The sequence below is a fragment of the Pseudorca crassidens genome, chromosome 17, assembly GCF_039906515.1.
Source record: "Pseudorca crassidens isolate mPseCra1 chromosome 17, mPseCra1.hap1, whole genome shotgun sequence".
NCBI lineage: Eukaryota > Metazoa > Chordata > Mammalia > Artiodactyla > Delphinidae > Pseudorca > Pseudorca crassidens.
This window is the reverse complement of record NC_090312.1, coordinates 46,275,446-46,298,145: the sequence shown is the minus strand read 5'-3', so window position 1 is coordinate 46,298,145 and position 22,700 is coordinate 46,275,446. Positions and strand designations below refer to the sequence as shown.

The 22,700-nt window shown below is 34.1% G+C and overlaps 1 protein-coding gene across 1 annotated transcript in view; it reads right to left on the bottom strand.

Annotated features, from left to right (window-relative positions):
• Positions 1 to 22,700, bottom strand: part of C17H8orf88 (chromosome 17 C8orf88 homolog) — a 40,363-nt gene that overhangs the window by 2,027 nt on the left and 15,636 nt on the right. The window contains exons 4-5 of the mRNA XM_067711805.1: positions 21,419 to 21,491; positions 354 to 460 (exon numbers count right to left, since the gene is read on the bottom strand). Coding sequence (XP_067567906.1) covers positions 354 to 460; positions 21,419 to 21,491 — 180 coding nt within the window. The remainder of the gene's footprint in view (positions 1 to 353; positions 461 to 21,418; positions 21,492 to 22,700) is intronic.

Sequence of the window (22,700 nt, the reverse complement as noted above, 5' to 3'; positions counted from 1 at the left end):
CTTTTGCTAAATATTGCTAGGATGACTGGATATCCATGCAGAAAAAAATAAAACTTCACCCCTACCTCACACCATATAGTAAAATCAATTTCAGGTGAGTTATAAAACTTAATTGAAAAACAAAAATATTTCCTAAAATATGACAATTCCATTCTATTTTTGACAGAGTGGTAATTACTTGCAGTAATTGGTTATACTATACATTTAGATTTATGTACTTTTCTGAATTATATTTCACAATGAGAACATTAAAAAGGTTTAAAAGACACATATTTTAGAATTAAAACAATACAAAAATCTTTAAAAGATAAATATTTAGGATTAAAACAATACAAAATTAGAAAACTACTTACTGGTTTTTGAAGTACAATGGGATGATCAGGCAGAAAGTCTGGTTTTTTTCTGCAGATGGAAACACTTGAGAGCTTCAACAGAAAATCTCTGCTGTATTTGATTCTCTCTGTAGATATCAAAACATCAAATGTAATGTTATAAAGCACAGAACTCTCCCAGAACACTTTTTGGCTCATTTCTTTCTGGATGTCCCTTAACTGTCCATTATTTTATAAAATGGTAAGTAGCTTTTATGTAAAAGAGAAGTGGGGAAAAAGCTCGGACAAACATCTACTGCCTCCAATTTTCCTTTTACATAGAAACAAAGCCAATTAACCAAGGAAACATTTCAGAAACTTGGTAATGCATTGCTTCTTTTATCTGGTTTATTCATATCTAGTAAAGAAATCTTCTTTTATAAAATATAACAGGTATAACACCTATTGGGCAATTCAGATCCTAATAAGCCTATGGAAATGGAACCCTAATAAGCCTGTCTAGTCTTTATATTAACTTACTAAAAATTTAATACAATCCAATAAATTCAAGAAACATTTATTGTAGATAATGGTGAAAAAGGTCCAAAATAGGGTCCCTATCTTCAAGGGGAACAATGATTCAAATATTTGCAGATTTCTCATCAGAGACTATCACCATCTTGGTCTATATGAGACCATTTGCTGGGCCAGAAATAGTGGAGCTATAATCTTTAAATTTCCAACAGAAAAGGACTGACAACCTAGGTTCCCATATTGTGAAATAATAGAAAAAATATATATATGGGTTTCTGTCCCTGTTCCTGGCACAAACATCCTTTCCCTTGTAATTTCCTAAGTGATAAGAGCACTAGGGGCGTCTTTTGTTCTAATATTTGTTCCTTGACACTAGTTCCTGACACAGAGCTGCTAAATCTCTTAAAATTTTCTGGGTGATTTGGTCTTCTGTTCTAATGAGGTGACTCTTGGTGGGCTCCTGGATGGGGGCTGATCACCAGAAAGACCAAGCCATGATTAGAAGCTTGGAACTTTCAGCCCCACCCCTACATCCTCTGAGAAGGGGAGAGGGGCTGGAAATTGAGTTAAGGATCGATGGTGCCTACGTGTTGAAGACTCCATAAAAATCAAAAAAGTAAAGGGTTTGGAGAGATTCTGGGTGGGTGAATACATCCATGTACCAGAGAGTGGTGTAACTCAACTCCACAGAAGCTCTTGCACTTGCGACCCTACAAAACCCTGCCCTATGTATATCTTCATTTGACTATTCATCTATATTCTTTATCATACCCTTAATTATGTAATAAACTGGTAAATGTAAGAAAGTGGTTTCCCTAAGTTCTGTAAGCTGTCCTAGAAAATGACAGAATCCAAGAAGGGGGTCTTGGGAACCTTTACCTGTAACTGTCATCGGAAGTGGAGGGTAGTCTTATGTGACCAGGCCATTACCCTGTGGCATCTACATTAATTCCAGTTTATATCAGAATTAACTTGAATTATAGGACACCAAGCTGGTTTCGCAATGAATTGCTTGATATGTGGAAAAACCTCATATCTAGTGTCAGAAGTGTTGTGAGTATAATAGAGTATTGAGAGTAGAGGAAAACACAGGAGGAGTGTAGTTTTTCCCTTATACATAGCCAGTGAAAAAAATCCTTCAGGAATGCATATGAAGTAAAAAACATTTTCAGATGAAAGAAAACTAAAAGAATTTGTCATCAGCCGACCTGATCTATAAGAAACACTAAAGGAAGTCCTCCAGGTTGAAGGGAAATGATACCAGACAGAGTCTTTCATCTTAAGATTTAAAGGAGAACAAAAGAGAGATGGCAAATAGCTGAATAAATATAACAGACTCCTTTTTCCCCCCTTATCTAAGTTTTATGAAAATATGTATGATTGTTGACAAGCAAAACTTCTGACACTGCCTGGTGAGATTTCCAAGGTATGGAGATATGATGCATACAGCTATAGCAAAAAGATCAATGCAGGGGAATAAAGGAAAGGAAACTACATATGGTTGCAAAGTTTTGCCATCACTGTTTTGCATGAAGTACAATATTAACAAGTACACTGAGAAAGTTAGATATTATAATCCCTAGATCAACCACTTAAAAATACAAAGAAATACAGCTAAAAATACAATAGATATAATTAAATGCCAAAAATTAAACTTAACAAAATCCAAAGAACAGGGGGAAACAAAAACAAACAAAAATGAGGACAAACAGAAAACAAATAATAAAATTATATGCCTAAATTCAACCATATCACATTAAATCTTAATGGTCTAAACCAGGGTCAGCAAAATTTTTCTGTAAATGACCAGAAAGTAAATACTTGAGGAGTTTGGGACATATAATCTCTGTCACAACTACTCAACTCTGTCTTGTAGCAGAAAAGTAAACACAGATAATAACTAAATAAAGCATGTGGCTGTATTCCAATAAAATTTAATTTCCAAATTGGGCATTTGGCCTGAGGGCCATAGTATACTCACTCCTAAGATAAACACTGCAATTAAAGGCCATAAATTGACACAACAAATAAAAAGAGACACTGTTACATGCTTCCTGCAAGAAATACATATTAAACATAAAGACACAGATAGGTTGAAAGTAAATGGATATAAAAAGATATACCACACAAAGACTAAGAACAGGAAGGCTAGAGTGGCTCTTAACATTAGATAAAGAGATAACAATTATCAATGTGTTGTGCCTAAGGACAGAGTTTCAAAATGCATGAAGCAAAAATTGACAGAAATAAAGGGGACAACACACAATTCCACAAAAATATTAGGTAATGTAAAAACCCTTCCCTCAGCAACTGATATAACTAGACAAAAGAAAACCCAGAAAAGACACACATCTTAACAATACTATGGACCACCTTGATTTAACTGACAATTATAAAAGTTACATCAACAACTGCAAAATACAAATTATATTCACAGAGATATGGTACAGTAACCAAGACAGACTATATGTTGGCTATAAAATAAGTTTCAATAAATTTAAGAGGCTTGGAAAAAAGAGGACTCAAATAAATAAAATCAGAAATGAAAGGGGAGACATTACAATTGATACCACAGAGATACAAAGGATAAGATTATATTATGAACAGTTATACGCAACAAATTTGACAACCTCTAAGAAACTGATAAATTCCTAGAAACATACAACCTACCAAGACTGAATCATGAAGAAATAGAAAATATGAAATTGAATCAGAATCAAAAACCTCCCGACAAACAGAAGTCCAGGACCATATGGCTTCACTGGTGAATTCTACCAACCATTCAAAGGAAAATCAATACCAATCCTCAAACTCTTCCAAGAAACACTCCCAAATTCAATTTATGAGGCCAGCATCACCCTGATGCAAAAACCAGAAAACAATGCCATGAGAAAAGAAAATTACAGGCCAATATTCCTGATGAACATAGATGCAAAAATCCTCAACAAAATATTAGCAAACCAAATTCAACAATACATTAAAAGGATCATACAGCATGATCAAGTGGGATTTATTCCAGGGATGTAAGGATGATTCAATATCCACAAATCAATCAATGTGATATACCACATCACAAAATGAAGGACAAAAATCATATGATATCTCAATAAATACAGAAAAAGCATTGGACAAAATTCAACATCCGTTTATGCTTAATACTCTCAACAAAGCAGATATAAAGGGAATATACCTCAACCTAATAAAGGCCATATATGACAAGCCCACAGCTAACATACTCAATGGTGAAAAGCTGAAAGCTTTACTTCTAAGAGTAGGAACAAGACAAGGATGGCCACTCTTACCTCTTTTATTCAATATAGTATTAGAACTCCTAGCCAGAGCAATTTAGCCAAAAAAAGAAAAAGGTATTCAAATTGGAAAGGAAGAAGTAAAACTGTCACTATCTGCAAGTGACATAAAGAAAACGCTGAAGTCTCTACCAAAAACTGTTAGAACTAATAAGTGAATTGAGTAAAGTTGCAGGACACAAAATCAATATTCAAAAATTTGTTGTGTTTCTATACACAAATAAACTATCAGAAAAAGAAACTAAGAAAACAATCCCAATTGCAATTGCAACAGAGAATAAAAAAACCTAGGGATAAATTTAATCAAGGAGGGAAAGACCTGTATGCTTTAAGACATTAATTAAAGAAAATGAAGATGACACAAATAAATGGAAAGATATTCTGTGCTCATGGATCACAAGAATTAATATCATTAAAATGTCCATATTACCCAAAGCAATCTACAGATTCAATGCAATCCCTATCAAAATTCCAATGGCATTTTTCACAGAAATTGAACAAAAATTCCTAAAATTCCTAAAATTTGTATGGAATCACAAAAGAACCCAAATAGCCAAAGCAATCTTGAGAAAGGACAACAAAGATGGAGGTAACACACTCCCTGATTTCAAACTATATTACAAAGCTATAGTAATCAAAACAGTACGGTATTGGCCTAAAAACAGATGTATAGATAAACGGAACAGAATAGTGAGCCCAGAAATAAACCCACTAATATATGGTCAATTAATATACAACAAAGGAACCAAAACTATACAATGGGAAATGGACAGTCTTTTCAATAAATGGTATTGGGAAAACTAAACAGCTACATGCAAAAGAACGAAACTGGACCCTTTACTTTACACTATACACAAAAATTAACTCAAAATAGATTAAATGCCTGAATGTACGACCTGAAACCATAAAACTCCTGGAAGAAAATATAAGCAGTAAGCTCCATAACACTGGTCTTGGCAATGATTTTTTGGATTTGACACCAAAAGCAAAAGCAACAAAAAGTAAAAATAAATCAGTGGAACTACATCAAACTAAAAATCTTCTGTATAGTAAAGGAAAACATCAACAAAATGAAAAGGCAGCCTACTGAATAGGAGAAAATATTTGCAAATCATATATCTGATAAGGGGCTAATATCCAAAATATATAAAGAACTCATACAATTCAATAGCAAAAAACCCCAAACAACCTGATTTAAAAATGGGCAGAGGATTTGCACAGACATTTTTCCAAAGAAGACATACAGATGGCCAACATATACAAGAAAGGATGCTCAATATCACTAATCATCAGGGAAATGCAAATCAAAACCACAATGAGCTATCACATGTTAGGAAGGCTGTCATCAAAAAAACAAGAAATAACAAGTGTTGGCGAGGATGTGAAGTAAAGGGAACATGTGCACTGTTGGTGGAAATGTAAATTTGTGCAACCATTAAGGAAAACAGTATGAAGGTTCCTCAAAATCAAAAACAGAACTACCACATGATCCAACAATTTCACTTCTGGGCATTTCTAAAGAAAACAAAAATACTAATTCAAAAACATATATGCACCCCCATGTTGATTGCAGGACATCTACAATAGCCAAGACATGAAAACAATCTAAGTGTTCACTGATGGATGAATGGATAAAGCAAATGTGGTATATATATATATATATATATACATACACACACACACACACACACACACACACACACACACACAGGAATATTATTCAGGCATAAAAAAAAGGAAATCTTGCCACTTGCAACACATGGATGGACCTTGAGGGCATTACGATAAATCAGACAGAGAAAGACAAATACCGTATGACCTCACTTATATGTGGAATCTTAAAAACAAAACAAAACACCCCACAAACTTACAGATGCAGAAAACAGATTGGTGGTTGCCACAGGTGGGGCTAAGGGGTAGGTGAAGTAGGTGAAGGGGGTCAAAAGGTACACATTTCCAGTTATAAAATAAGTCCCAGGGATGTAATGTATACAGCATGGTGACTATAGTTAATATTACTGTATTGCATATTTGAAAGTCACTAAGAGAGTAAATCTTAAAAGTTCTCATCACAAGAGAAAGAAAATTTTGTAACTATGTATGGTGACAGATGTTAACTAGACTTACTGAAGTGAACATTTCACAATATATACAAATGTCAAATCATTATGTTGTACACCTGTAACTAATATATATGTCAACTTTAAAAAAATGCTAAAAATAAAAAAATAAATTTAAGAAGCTTGAAATCATATAGACTATATTCTCTGACAACAAAGTAAATTAAGAAATCTATTAATAAGATATCCAGAAAAATCTCAAATATCTTAGAAATTAAATAACATACTTTATAATAATTCACAAGTCAAAGATAATAAGGAAGTTAAAAATAGTTTAAACTTAATGACAATTAAAATATAATGTAGGGCTTCCCTGGTGGCGCAGTGGTTGAGAGTCCACCTGCCGATGCAGGGAACATGGGTTCGTGCCCCGGTCCGGGAAGATCCCACATGCCGCGGAGCGGCTGGGCCCGTGAGCCATGGCTGCTGAGACTGTGCATCTGGAGCCTGTGCTCCGCAATGGGTGAGGCCACAACAGTGAGAGGCCCACGTACCGCAAAAAAAAAAAAAAAAAAAAAAAATGTAAAAATTGCTGCAGTGCAACTAAAGTAGTGCTCCAAGGAAAACATAAATTCTTTATTTTAATTGAAGTATAGTTGATTTACAGTATTGTGTTACTTTCAGGTGATTATATATATATATAATATTGTGTATAATATAAAAACATAAGTATATAAATATACAAAATATATATTTTTTCCCATTATTTTTCATTATAGGTTATTATAAGATACTTAATATAGTTCCCTGTGCTGTAGAATAAATCTTTGTTGCTTATCTATTTTATGTATAGTAGTTTGTATCTGTTAATCCCATACTCCTAATTTATCCCTCCTCCCCTTCCTTTCCCCTTTGGTAACCACCAGTTTGTTTTCCATGTCTGTGAGTCTATTTATGTTTTGTACATAGATTCATTTGTATTATTTTTTAAACTACATATATAAGTGATACATATAATATTTGTCTTTCTCTGTCTGACTTACTTCACTTACTATGATATTATCGAGGTCCATTCATGTTGCTGCAAATGGAAATATTTCATGCTTTTTTACGGCTAATATTCCATTGTGTATATATACCATATCTTCTTAAGGCAACTGACTGTTGATGGGCACTTGGGTTATTTGCATGTCTTGGCTATTGTAAATAGTGCTATGAACATTGGGGTGCACATGTATCTTTTTGAATTAGAGTTTTCATCTTTTCCAGATACATACCCAGGAGTGGGACTGCTGGGTCATATGATAACTTTATTTTTAGTTTTTTAAGGAACCTCAATACTATTTTCCACAGTGCCTGTACCAATTTATATTCCCACCAACAGTGTAAGAGAGTTCCCTTTTCTCCACACCCTTTACAGTGCTTATTATTTGTAGACTTTTTGATGATGGCCATTCTGACCAGTGTGAGGTGATATCTCATTGTGGTTTTGATTTGCATTTCTCTAATAATTAGCGATGTTGAGCATCTTTTCATGTGCCTGCTGGCCATCTGTTATGTCTTCTTTGGAGAAATGTCTGTTTAGGTCTTCTGCCCATTTTTTGATTGAGTTGTTTGTTTGTTTGATATTGAGTTGTATGAGCTGTTTGTATACTTTGGAAATTAAGCCCTTGTCTGTAGCATCATTTGCAAATATCTTCTCCCAGTCCGTAGGATGTCTTTTTGCTTTGTTTATGGTTTCCTTTGCTGTGAAAAGCTTTTAAGGTTGACTAGGTTCCATTTGTTTACTTTTATTTTTATTTCTTTTGCCTTGAGAGACTGATCTAAGAAAATACTGCTATGATTTGTGTCCGAGAATGTTTTGCTTATGTTCTCTTCTAGGATTTTTATGGTGTCATGTCTTATATTTAGGTCTTTGAACCATTTTTGTAAATGCTGTGAAGGAGTATTCTAATTTCACTGACTTACATGTAACTGCCCAGCTTTCCCAACACCACTTGTTGAAGAGACTGTCTTTTCTTCATTGTATATTCTTGTCTCCTTTGTCATGTATTAATTAACTGTAGGTGTGTGGGTTTATTTCTTGTCTCCTCTGTCATGTATTAATTAACCTTAGGTGTGTGGATTTATTTTTGGCCTCTCTATTCTGTTCCATTGATCTATATGTCTGTTTTTGTGCCAATACCATGCTGCTTTGATTACTGTAGCTTTTTAGTATTGCCTGAAATCTCACAGGAGGGTTATTCCTTCAGCTTTGTTCTTAAACATTCCGTTTTTTTAGGTTTGTAATTTTTTTTTTAAATTTAAGTACAGTTGATTTACAATGTGGTGCCAATCTCTGCTGTACAGCAAAGTGACTCAGTTATACACATATAGACATTCTTTTTTTATATTCTTTTCCATTATGGTTTATCACAGGATATTGAATATAGTTTCCTGTGCTATGCAGTAGGACCTTGTTGTTTATCCATCCTATATATAATAGTTTATATCTGCTAATCCCAAACTCCCAGTCCTTCCCTCCCCCATGTCCCTCCCCCTTGGCAACCACAAGTCTGTTCTCTATGTCTGTGAGTCTGTTTCTGTTTTGTAGATATGTTCATTTGTGCCACAGTTTAGATTCTACGTATAAGTGATATCATATGGTATATGTCTTTCTCTTTCTGACTACCATCACTTGTTCTTACACATTCTTATAAGAGAATATCTACAACATATGACCTAACAATCCACCTAAAAATGCTATAAAAAGGAGAGCAAACTAAACCCAAAATAGAAGAAAGGAATTCATAAAAAGGAAAAATCACCAAAATAGAAAAAAATATATAAAATTAAAATGCCAAAAGTTGGTTCTTTGAAAAGAGAAACAAAATTGACAAATCTCAAGCTAGACTAACTGATAAAGAAAAAGAACACAAATGATCAATATCAAAGATAAGAAAGGGGTTATCACCACAGTCCTATAGACATTAAATAGAAAATAAGAGAATACTATGAACAACTTTAAGCCAACATTTGACAACTTGGATGAATTGGATATACTATAAGTTCTTGTGTGGACCTATTTTTTCATTTCCCTTTGGTGGAAAACTAGGAGTGAAACTGCTGGGAGGAAAGGAGAGATTGCTGCTGCACAATGTGGAAGAAGTGAAAGAATTTTCCAGTGATGGAAATGACTTGTGGCTTTTAAAAGAACTAATGGCTAATACTCAATTCCAAGTTGTTCTCTGGACTATGCTGCCAAATAAAGAAATTGAGGAAGGCTATTAGGAAGTAAACCTGAAAGATGAGAAGATGAAAAATAAGAAATAAAATATATGAAAATTAGAGAAACAATCAGAGTCAAGTAGGCTAATGTTACTAATATATTACTAATATAATAGTTTTAGGAAGAGAACACAAAGAAAATGGAGATGAGAAACATTATCAAAGAAATATCCACAAATTTCCACATCAGAAGAACCTAAGTCTTGAGATCGAAGAAGTTCACCAATTGCTCAGGAGAAAACTTTGAGTTAAAAAAAAAAGACTACAAAAAGAGACAAAACAATAGGAAATTTCAGAAAACCTAAGGTAAACACACAATCCAAAATACTACCAGAGCAACAATGGCAAAACAAAACAAAACAAAAAAACAGAAATAAAAGACAAAGCCATTTACTAAGGGCCTTGGAGAACTGGGGATCAGAATGGCACTGGACTTCATAGAATTAAGAGCCAATTAACATAGACTGCTAGAAAATAAAGCAAAATGCCTTAAAATTTTAGAATGAAAATAATTTTCAACCTGGAAATTTAAAAAATCAAATTCTATATTTAATCAACACAAGGGAAACCCAGCTTGTTCTTGTGAGTTCCCAAAGCACAGGCTCCTGAGGTTGAAGATTCACTCACTGTGTTTCACTCAGCAGGTTTTGACAGCACTACCAAGCAGAGCTCTACTAATTCTTATTTTCATCCTCTTCCTCTTCCTCCATAGCTTTATTGAGGTATAATTTACATAGTATAATATTCACTCATTTTGAGTGTACAATTGAATGATTTTTAGTATATTTACAGAGTTGCGCAACCACTGCCCCAATCTATTTTTGTTTTTTCGATCTAGGCAGTGAAGGAAATCTCTGCCAAATCATTAGCTGACCATGAAGATATCACAAAAGAGACCTGAGTGGCCACAAATGAGAAATATAGAACTTTTACAGCAACTATCATCAGATACCTCACTCTCATTTGTTGTCACTCTCCATTCCCAATCCAATCTAGGCAATCATTACTCTGTTTCTATAGATTTGCCTTTTCGAGACATTTTATATCAGTGGAATCATATGATATCAGATCTTTTGTGTCTGGCTTCTTCATTTAGCATAATGTTTTTAAGGTTCATCCTCAACTCAGCATTTTCTATCCAACCAAACTACCAATCAAGTGTGTAAGTAAATACACAGATTAAAAGAATTCACCAACCCAATGTCCTTTACAATGAAGCTCCTGGAGAATGCACTTGAGCAAAATGAAGAAAGAAGAAAGCAAAGGAATTAAGAAGAGAGTGATGTCAGCGAAAATTGCCAAGTAGGGAACTCTAAAAGTCCTTCCCTCCACAAAAGCAACAAATAAAGTGTCAAAAACTTCCAGAATCAACTTTTTCCTAAATTCTGGAATTTAATCAAAACCTTGCAAAAAACAGGGGAATGCTTAGTGAAGAAAAAATCAGCTAAATTTGGTAAAGAGTTTTGTGGCATTTTAACTTGCCTGGGAACAGTTCCACCAACCCACTTTGGCTGTGGCCTTGAAAATAACAGGTCTCATTCCTGATTTAGGTTCCCACTACTAGAGAGAGAAATACAGACCAGTCTCAAAGAATAGTGGTGGCATTTTTTTTGACCTCTCTGGTGGCTCCCCGAAGAATCATCTCAAAGGCCTTGCCTATATTTCACCTAAGAACTCTCCCAGGTCTGAGGCTACTATCTGAATCTATTTGTCAAAACTTTTATATGGAAATGTATTAGCCACTTCCACCTAGGAAGGGATAACAACTGGAGCAAACAATAGGCAAAACAAAAAGCTCAGGAGGAAAGGCTAGGGAAAGAGATGTGTTGGGGAATAAAGGCACTGAAAGACTCTCAGATGTTCCAAGGAATTTAGAAGGCTACATGCATGCTAAAGGCTAGGCTCATGCTCACAGAAAGGCTTGAGGAGTTCCCAAGCTCTCACCCCTGGCTGACCTTCAGGTTCCTCACAAGCAATAAGTGAAGGCAAAGGCAGAGCTGTAAACTTCCAGACTGAGTACTGAAGGCACACCCCAACACACACACAGAGGTCATATGCAAAGACTGGGAAAGGGCTTTTTTTCTTTTTTTGGTTCTAGGTATTAAAGGAAATCTGTGCCAAATCATTAGCTGACCATGAAGATATCAAAAAGACACTTGAATGGCCACACATGACAAATAAAGACTTTATACTATTAGTTCAGAAAACTCATTAAGCAAAAAAAACAACAATTACAACAAGCAAGAACAACAGACCCTGGGAAGGGGGGAAAATCTGATTTCCACAGTTAGCACATTATAATACTCAAAATACCCGGTTTCAACAACAACAAAAAATACAGGGCATGGAAATAATAAAGTATGGCCCACACACAGGAAAAAAGAAATTAATAGAAACCTTCCCTGAGGAAGCAGAGATATTGGACTTACTAGAGAAAGACTTCAAATAAACTAATTTAAATATGCCCAAAGAGCTAAAGGAAACCATGAGAAAAGTGTCTTGCCAAAATATCAATATCATTAAAATATCAATAAAGAAATGGAAATTATAAAAAGGAATCAAATAGAAATTCTGGAGAAGAAAATTACAATAACTGAAGTGAAGAATTCACTAGAAAGGTTCAACAGTAGATATGACCAGGCAGAAGAAAGAAGCAGCAAATTTAAAGATAAGTCAATGACATTACCCAATCTGATGACTGGAAAGAAAAAACAATGAAGAAAAATGAACAGTGCCTAAGGTACCTGTGGGACTACACAAGAATACCAACAAATGCATAATGGAAGACCCAGAAGGATAGGGGAGAGAGAAAGGGCAGAAAGAATGTTTGAAGAAAAAATAGCAGAAAATTTCCCAAATTTGATGAAATACACACACTGACACATCCAAGAAGCTCAACAAATTACAAGCAAAATACACTCAAAGAGATTCACACTCAGATGCATTATAAGCAAACTGTTAAAAGACGAAGAGAAAATCTTGAAGAAAAGCAGCAATTTATCACTTACAAGGGATTCTCAATTGGAGAAAAGGCTGATTTCTCATCAGAAATTATGGAAGCCAGAAAGCAGTGGGATGACAAAGTTACTAAAAGCAAAAAACACATCAACCAAGAAATCTATATCTGGAATACTACCTTCAAATGAAAAGAAATCGAGACATTTGTAGATAAACAAAAACCGAGAGAGTTCATTGCTTGTAAACCTGCCTTACAAGAAATGCTAAAGGAAATCCTCAGGCTGAAATAAAAGGACAGTACACAGTAATTAGAATTCACACGAAGAAATAAAGAACACCAGTAAACATAACTACATAGGTAAATATAAATGTCAGTATCAATGAATTTTTGGATGTGAGTCCTCTTTTGTCCTGTATGATTTAAAAAACAAATACATAAAAATGCAAATCTAGGTTGATAGATTATGCAATGTATAAAGACAATAACAACATAAAGGTGGGATATAGCTATATAAGAGTAAAGTTTTATATAATTTTGAAACTAAATTGATATTAATTCCAACTAGATTGTTGTAAATTCAGTTATTCCCCAGTGCAACCACTAGGAAAATAACTAAAATATATATGACAAGGGAAATAAAAAGGGAATAAAAATGATACACTAGGAAGAATCTATTAAACATAAAAGAAGGCATTAATGGAGGAATTGAAGAATAAAAAAAGATAAAAGACTTATAGAAGACAAATAGCAAAATGGGTAGAGCTGTTCTTCCTTATTAGTTATTACATTAAATGTCACAAACAATTAAAAAGCAGAGATTGGCAGAATGGATTAAAAATATGATCCAATTATATGTTGTCTAAAGATATTCACTTTAGATCCAATCACAAAATAAGCTGAAAGTGAAAGAATGAAAAAGATATTTGATGCAGACAATAACCAAAAGAAAGCTGGAGAGGGTATACTAACATTAGATGAAAACGAACTTTAAGACAAAAATTGTTAAAAGGGAAAAAAAAGGATATTATGTAACGATAAAGGGGTGAATTCATTAAAAAGAAAACAATTATAAACATATATGTACCTAACAACAGAAGGAAAAACTGACAGAATTGAAAGAAGAAACACACAGTTTAACAATAACAATTGGAGCCTTCAAAACCCCACTTTCAATAATGAATGAAAAACTAGACAGAAGATCAAAAAGGAAAGAGAAGACATGAACAACACTATAAGCCAAATAGACCTAACAGACTATACAGAACACTTCAGTCAATGACAGCAGAATATACATTCTTCTTAAGTACACATAAAACATCCAGGACAAACTATATGTTAGACCACAGAAGTCTCAAAAAGTTTTAAAACACTGATATGCAAAGTATTCTCTCTGACCACAATGGAATGAAACTACAAATCAATAACAGAAGTAAAACTGGAAAATTTACAAATATGTGTAAATTAAAAACATATTCTTAAACAACCAATGGGTCAAAGAGAAAAATAACAGAAGACTGAGAAAACACGTTGAGACGTGAAAACAAGGAGACAACATACCAAAACCTATGGGATGCAGCAAAAGCAGCACTCAGAGCAAAACATACAGCTATAAATGCCTATACTAAAAAAATTGCTCAAATCAATATCTAACATTAAACATTAAAGAACTAGTAAAAATAAGAGCAAACTAAATCAAAAGCTACAAGGATGAAGGAAATAAAGATTAGAGTGGAGATAAATGAAATAGAGATAAAATAGCAACAGAGAAAATCAACAAAACAAAAAGTTGGTTATTTGAAAAGTTTAAAATTGATGAAGACTAAGAAAAAAAGACTCAAATTACTAAAATCATAAATGACTTTGTATCCTGTAACTTTGCTGAATTCATTAGGTCTAAATTTTTTATGTGGATTCTTTAGGATTTCTACACATAAGACCATGTCATGTGTGACTGGAGAATACTTTGTCCTTTCCTATTTGAATGTCTTTTTTCTTTTTCTTGACCAATTGCTCAAGTGACAGCTTCCATAATGTTAAGTAAAAGTGGTGAGAGTGGGCATCCTTGACTTGTTCTTTATCTTAGAGGGGAAAGCTTTCAGTCTTTCACCAGTGAGTACAATGTTAGCTGTGGGTTTTCCATATTTCCATATTTCCAATGTTAGCTGTGGGTTTTTACCTTTTGTCATGTTGAGGAAGTTCCCTTCTATTCCTTGCTTCTGAGATTTTACCAAGAAAGGGTATTGGGTTTTGCCAAATGCTTTTTCTGCATCAAATGAGATAGTGATGCATCTTCTTTGCCCCTGCCTTCTGTTAATGTGGTGTATTATACTGATTAATTTTAAACTGTTGAACCACCTTTGTATTCTTGGGATTAATCCCACTTAGCCATAGTGCATAATCTTTTATTGTGCTGCTAAATATGGTTTTCAAGTATTTTACTGAGAATTTTTGCACCCGTATTTTAAGAGATATTGGTCTGTAGTTTTCTTTTCATGTGATATCTTTGTCTGGCTTTTATATCAGAGTAATATTGGTCTCATAGAAGAGCTGAGAAGTGTCCCTTCCTCTTCAATTTTTTGGAAGAACTTGGGAAGGACTAGTATTAATTCTTCTTTAAATGTTTGGTAGAATTCACCAGTAAGGCCAACAAATCTTAGACTCTTCTCTGTTGGGAGATTTTGTATTACAAATTCAATCTCCTGATGTTTTATAGGTTTACTCAGATATTCTATTTCTTCTTGAGTAAGTTTTGGTAATTTCTGTGTTTCTAGTAATTTTTCTATTGCATCTAAATTACCTAATTGGCATACAATTAATTATTCATAATTTTCTCTTATGATCCTTTATTTCTTTAAGCTCATAGAAATGTCCCCACACAAAATCAGTGGTATTTTATACACAATTAATAAATAACACAAAAAGGAAATTAAGAAAACCAGTTTTTTAGCATCAAAAATAATATGTAGGAATACATTTAACCAAAGAGGTATAAGGCTTGTACACTGAAAACTGTAAGAAACTGCTGGAAGAAATTAAAGAATACCTAAATAAATGGAAATATATCCCATGTTCACAGATTGGAAGATTCAATATTGTTAAGATGGCAATAATCCCCCAAAGTGACCTACAAATGCAATGCCATCCATATCAAAATTCCAACAGTCTTGTCTTTTTCTTTTTTTTTTTGCAGAAATGGAAGCACAGATTCTAAAACTCACATAGAATTGCAAGGGATCTCAAATAACCAAACAACCTGGCAAAAGAACAAAGTTGGAAGACTCATACTTCACAATTTCAAAACTTAATATAAAGCTATAGTAAACAAAACAGTGTGGTACTGAAATAAGGGTAGACTTACAGATCAAGGGAACAGAACTGAGAGTCCAGAAATAAACACATAAACCTATGGTCAAAGGTTTTCTACAAAGGTGCCAAGATTATTCAATGAAGAAAAAAACTGTCTTTTTAAGAAATGGTGATGAGAAAACTGCATACCTAATGCAAAAATATAAAGTTGGTGTCTTACAGTTTTCAAGTACAGGTGTTTTTTTTTTTTTGCGGTACGCGGGCCTCTCACTGTTGTGGCCTCTCCCATTGCGGAGCACAGGCTCTGGGCGCTCAGGCTCAGCAGCCATGGCTCACGGGCCTAGCCACTCCATGGCATGTGGGATCTTCCCAGACCAGGGCACGAACCCGTGTCCCCTGCATCAGCAGGCGGACTCTCAACCACTGCACCACCAGGGAAGCCCCCAAGTACAGGTCTTTTATCTCCTTAGGCAGGTTTATTCCTAGGTATTTATTCTTGTTGACGCAATTGTAAATGGGACTGTTTCCTCAATTTCTCTTTCTGAGCATTTGTTGTTAGTGTATAGAAATGCAACAGACTTCTGTATATTAATTTTGTATCCTGCAACTTTATCAAATTCATTGATGAGCTCTAGAAGTTTTCTGGTGGCATCTTTAGGATTTTCTATGAATAGTATCAGGTCATCTTCAAACAGTGACAGTTTTACTTCTTATTTTCCAATTTGGATTCCTTCTATTTCTTTTTCTTGTCTGACTGCTGTGGCTATGACTTCCAATACTATGTTGAATAAAACTGGTGAGAGTAGGCATCCTTGTCTTTTTCCTATCTTAAAGGAAATGATTTCAGCTTTTCAAAATTGAGTATGATGTTAGCTGTGGGCTTGTCATATACAGCCTTTATTATGTTGAGGTATGATCCCTCTATGCCCACTTTCTACAGAGTTTTTATAATAAATGGATGTTGAATTTTGTCAAAAGCTTTTTCTGTGTCTAATGAGATGATCATATAATTTTTATTCTGCAATTTGTTAATGTGGTGTGTCACAGTGCTGATTTGCAGATATTGAAAAATCCTTGCATCCTGGAATAAATCCCACTTGATCATGGTGTATGATTCTTTTGATGTATTGTTGGATTCAGTTTGCTAATATTTTGATGAAAGTAACTGAAGATGACACTAATATTTGGAAAGATATACCTTGTTCATGGACTGGAAGAATTAATATTATTCAAATGAGCATTCTGCCCAAGGCAATCTACAGATTCAATGCAATCCCTATGAAAATATCAATGGCATTTTTCACAGAACTAGAACAAATAATTTTAAGATTTGTATGGAAACACAAAAGACCCCAAATAGCCAAAACAATCTTGAGAAAGAGGAACAGAACTGGAGGTATCATGCTCCCTAACTTCAGACTATATACAAAGCTACAGTAATCAAAACAGTATGGATAAACAAAAAGGTCTTACTGTATAGTACAGGGAACTATATTCAATATCCTGTAATAAACCATAATGGAAAGCATATGAAAAAGAATATATATATATGTGTGTGTGTATGTATAACTGAATCACTTTGCTGTACATCAGAAACTAACACAACATGGTAAATCAACTGTACTTCAATTTAAAAAAAATAACAGTAGGATACAAAACATACACATAGATCAATGAAATAGAACAGAGGGACCAAGAAATGAACCCATGAATTTATGGTCATTTAATCTACCACAAAGTAGGCAACAATATACAATGGAGAAAAGAAAGTATCTTCAATAAGTGGTGCTGGGAAAACTGGATAGCTACATGTAAAAGAATGAAACTAGAACACTCTCTAACACCATATACAAAAATTAACTCAAGATGGTTTAAAGACCTAAATGTAACACTGGAAACCATAAGATTCCTAGAAGAAAACATGGGTGAAACACTCTTTGACATAAATTGTAGCAATATGTTTTTGAATCTGTCTCCTAAAGCAAAGGAAATAAAAGCAAAAATAAACAAATAGGCCCTATTAAACTTAAAAGCTTCTGCACAGCAAAGGAAACCACTGACAAAACAAAATGATAACCTACTGATGGGAGAAAATATTTGCAAATGATATGACCAATAAGGGGTTAATATCTAAAATACATAAACAGCTCATACAACTCAACATCAAGAAAACAAACAACCCAATTAAAAAATGGGAAGAACACCTGAATAGACATTTATCCAGAGAAGACATAGAGATGGCCAACTGGTACATGAAAAGATGTTCAACATCGTTAATCATCAGAGAAATGCAAATTAAAATCATAACAAGATAGCACCTCACACTTGTCAGAATGTCTATCATGAAAAAGAACACAAATAACAAATGTTGGTGAAGATGTGAAGAAAAGGGAACCCTGGTTCACTTTTGTTGGGAATATAAATTAGTGCAGCCACTGTGGAAAACAGAATGGAGATTTTTCAAAAAACTAAAAATAGAACTACCATATGACTCAGCAATTCTATTCCTGGGTATTTATCTGAAAAAAATGAAAACATACATGCATCCCAATGTTCACAGCAGCATTACTTACAATTGCCAAGATATGGAAGCAACCCAGTGTCCATCAACAAATGAATGGAATTAGAAAATGTGGTATACATATACTATGGAATATCACTCAGCCACAAAAAAGAATGGAAGTTTGCCATTTGTAACAACATGGATGGACTTGGAGGGTATTATGCTAAGTGAAATAAGTCAGAGAAAGACAAATACTGTATGATATCACTTATATGTGGAATCTGAAAAATGAAAGTAACTATTAAATATAACACAAAGAAACAGACTCACAGATATAGAGAACAAACCAGTGGTTACCAGTAGGGAGAGGGAAGGGGGAGGGGCAATATGGGGGCAGGGAATTAAGAGGTACAAACTACCATGTATAAAATAAGTAAGTTACAAGGATATATAGTATAACACAGGGAACATAGCCAACATTTTATAATAACTATAAATGAAATATAACCTTTAAAATTGATTCAGTATTCTGCATACCTGAAACTTACATAATATTGTACATCAACTATACCTCAATTTTAAAAAGTGAATGTTGGCTTATAACTCACACCATATACAAAAATTAATTCAAAATGGACCTAAATGTAAGAGCTAAATGTAAGAGTTAAAACTGTAAAACTCATAGGGATAAACCTTTATGACCTGAGATTTGGCAATTTCTCAGAAATGACATCAAAGGCAAGGGCAACAGAAGAAAAAACGATAAATTGGACTTCAACAAATTTAAAAAAATGTGTACATATAAGTATACTATCAAGAGAATGAAAATACAAAGGAAAAAGTCCTTGACAATTATATATCTGATAAGAGTCTAGTGTCTATTATTACATATCTGATAAGGGTCTTATATACACATACCTAATACCTAATAAATATATGTATATATTTATTACACACACACATTGACACACACACACATACATAGGGAGAGAGAGAAGGGGAGGAAGGCAGAAGGGAAGTGGGAGAGAGAGGGAGAGAACAGATGAGGGTCTAGTATCTAGAACTCTTAAAACTCAACAACAAAAAGAAAACAACCTAATTAAAATATGGTCAAAGGACATGAATAGACCTTTCTCCAAGGAGAAATACAAATGGCCAATAACACATGAAAAGACACTCAAAATCATTAGTCATTAGAGAAATAAATATCAAAATCACAATGAGATACCACTTCACACCCACTAGATTGGTTATGATAAAAAAAAAGATCCTAACAAGGATGTCAAGGAATTGGAACCCTCACACATTGCTATTGGGAATGTAAAGGGGTATAGCCACTGTGGAAAACAGTTCGGCAGTTCCTCAAAATGTTAAACACAGAACTACCATACGACCTGTCAAATCTACTCACAGGCATATATCCAAGAGAAATGAAACCAGGTGTTCAAACAGAAATCTGTACACAAATATTCACAGCAATATTATTCATAACAGCCAAAGAGTAAAAACAACTGAATGTCCATTAACTGAGAAATAAATAAAATGTGGCTTACCCATACAATGGAATATTATTCATCCATAAAAAGGAATGAAGTACTGGTACATGCTACACAGGGATGAACTTTGAATACCTTATGGCAAATAAAAGAAGCCACAAACAAAAGGTAATATATTTTATAATTATATTAAATGAGATGTCCAGAATAAGTAAATCCACAAAGACAAAAAGCAGATTAGTGTTTGCTGGTGGCTGGGGAGAGGACTGTATGAGGGAGTACTGCTTAATGGGTATGAGGTTGCTTTGGGGGTAATAAAAATGTTCTGGAATTAGATAGTGGTGATGGTTGCATGATATTGTACATTTATAATGGTTTAAATGATGAGTTTTACTTCAATCAAAAAGAAGAAAAAAGAAACCTGAGAATTGCAAGGGGAATATCCCCAGATAACAGTAGAAGTCCATTCCAGGAAAACAGCTTCACAGCAGTACTGAAGAGTAATTAATCCATACTGGAACAGGATAATGGAAGATTCTAAAAGGAAAGTCTCCTTCAGGGGAAAAACTGCCAACTGATATATATGACCATAAGGAAAATATATATAAGTGTGGCAGAGTTGTTGGAGCAACTGATGCGCAAAGTTAACAACAGTTGCATAGAAAAATAAGACAAACGTTAACTCCAGGAAAAAAGACGGATTGTATGAAACGGAGATATGCACCTCTCAGCCAAGCAACTGTATTTATATAGTCATATAATATAAAGAGTGATGATGCTCTAAATGAAATTTAAATAACTATGTGATGGGGAGGGGGTAGATAGAAGGGTTGAAGAAGTGAGGGGACTGATGTGAAAGACATAAATTCTCATTTTCCAAAAGACGCTTTCAAAATATAATATAAAAAATGAGAAATATGGAAACAATTTAAATATTTTCTTTAGAATATGGAGTTAAATACTAGAAGAAAATGCTAATAGAGTATTTTTTATAACTTGTAACTTTTAAATTACATACACAGATTGGTTGACAAAAATTTGGAAACTAAATTAATAAATAATCTTTACTTTATTAAAAAGTAGCTGGTGTGGGAAAGACTACTTGTTCTTCGCAAGAGCAATTCTTCCTTTCTGCTTCAGCAATAGAATTAGCTGGCTGGAAAACTAAAGATTATATTTTCCAGTCTGCTTTGTACAGCATGACTAAGTTCTGGCCAATGAGAAATTAAATAGAAGTTATATATGCAACTTCTGGGTGATACTTTTTAGAACTTTCTTCCTCCTTCCTTCCTGATGGCTAGAGAGGGGACATGTGGCTGGAGCAGAGGCATTCATCTTGTGCAATAAGATAGAAGCCATGTATTGAGGATGGTAAAGCCATAGGACAGTATAATACAGGGGCTGGTAGCAACTTCACAAACCAGAATGAGTACACCAGCTCAAAATTTTACATGATACAGAAGATACAGAAATAAACTTCTATCTTGTTTCAGTCACTGTTATTGTGGTCTCCCCTTTAGAGCAGTCAAACCTATAACCAAATATAGACAGAAATCAACCAAAAGAATGTAATAAAATTTCTTATGTACCTAAGGTTTGCAGCTAAGCAAATATTAACTTTACATGAGTGCTAAAACTCTCTTATGAAAGTTGAGAATTATGATAAAAATTTACCTTTTTTAACTGGAGACTGATGTTGTTGTTCATTAAGACCTTGAGAAAAGGCTTGCATTCCACTCGTCTTACACTATTGAAAGAAGAAAATACACTTTTTATCTAAGATTTTAAAATTTTATCTAACACTGTGTTTTTAATCCATTTTTAGTTTATTTTTGTGTATGGTGTTAGGGAGTGTTCCAATTTCACTCTTTTACATGTTGCTGTCCAGTTTTCCCAGCAACACTTATTGAAGAGACTGTCTTTTCTCCATTGTATAGGCTTGCCTCCTTTGTCATAGATTAGGTGACCATAGGTGCGTGGATTTATCTCTGGACTTTCTATCCTGTTCCATTGATCTATATTTCTGTTTTTGTGCCAGTAGCATACTGTTTTGATTCCTGTAGCTTTGTAGTATAGTCAGAAGTCAGGACACCTGATTCCTCCACCTCCATTTTTCTTTCTCAAGATTGCTTTGGCTATTTGGGGTCTTTTGTGTTTCCATATAAATTGTGTGTGTTAATTAATTTGATTGTGGTAATCATATCACAATATGTATGTATATTACATCATCAGGTTGCATAACTTTTAAAAAAAATCATGTTGTTCAACCTAAATAGATTAAATTTGTATTTGTCAATCATATCTCAATAAAGCTGAAAAAAAGTAAATTTACTTTGTCATGCCTGCACATATTAACAACTGAAAATGTAGATTATTTCAAATCTTTCATAGCATGTAAGAAAGTACACCTACTAAAATTTTATAAGGTGATTATCTATGTCTTATCTCATTTAACTGTCATAATCTTACAAGGAAATAAAGAAAGTGTTATGATCACCATGTTACAGGCAAGGGAAATCAAGACAAAAAGTGTTTAGTAACAAATCCAAAAGTACATAGATAAGAGGTAGTCAAGCTAGCTTTTGAAACTCAGGGCTACTGCATATAGTCATGAAGAATGTGGATCTAAAGGGGTACCATTCACAGCACAGATGTGGCAGATATCCTAGCAGGTGGCAGCAAGGTATCTTATTCTAACAAAATCTGTATTTTTATATAATTTTTTGTTCTTCTTCTAATTCTTGTAAAGGCACCAAATGGATAGCAGTGGCCCTATTAAACCCACTCATTTAACAAACACAGAGTGCCTACTACATGACTGGCACTGTGCTTTGTATTGGGAATACAAAGATGAACATAGGGCTTCCCTGGTGGCGCAGTGGTTGAGAGTCCGCCTGCTGATGCAGGGGACACGGGCTCGTGCCCGGTCTGGGAAGATCCCACGTGCCACAGAGTG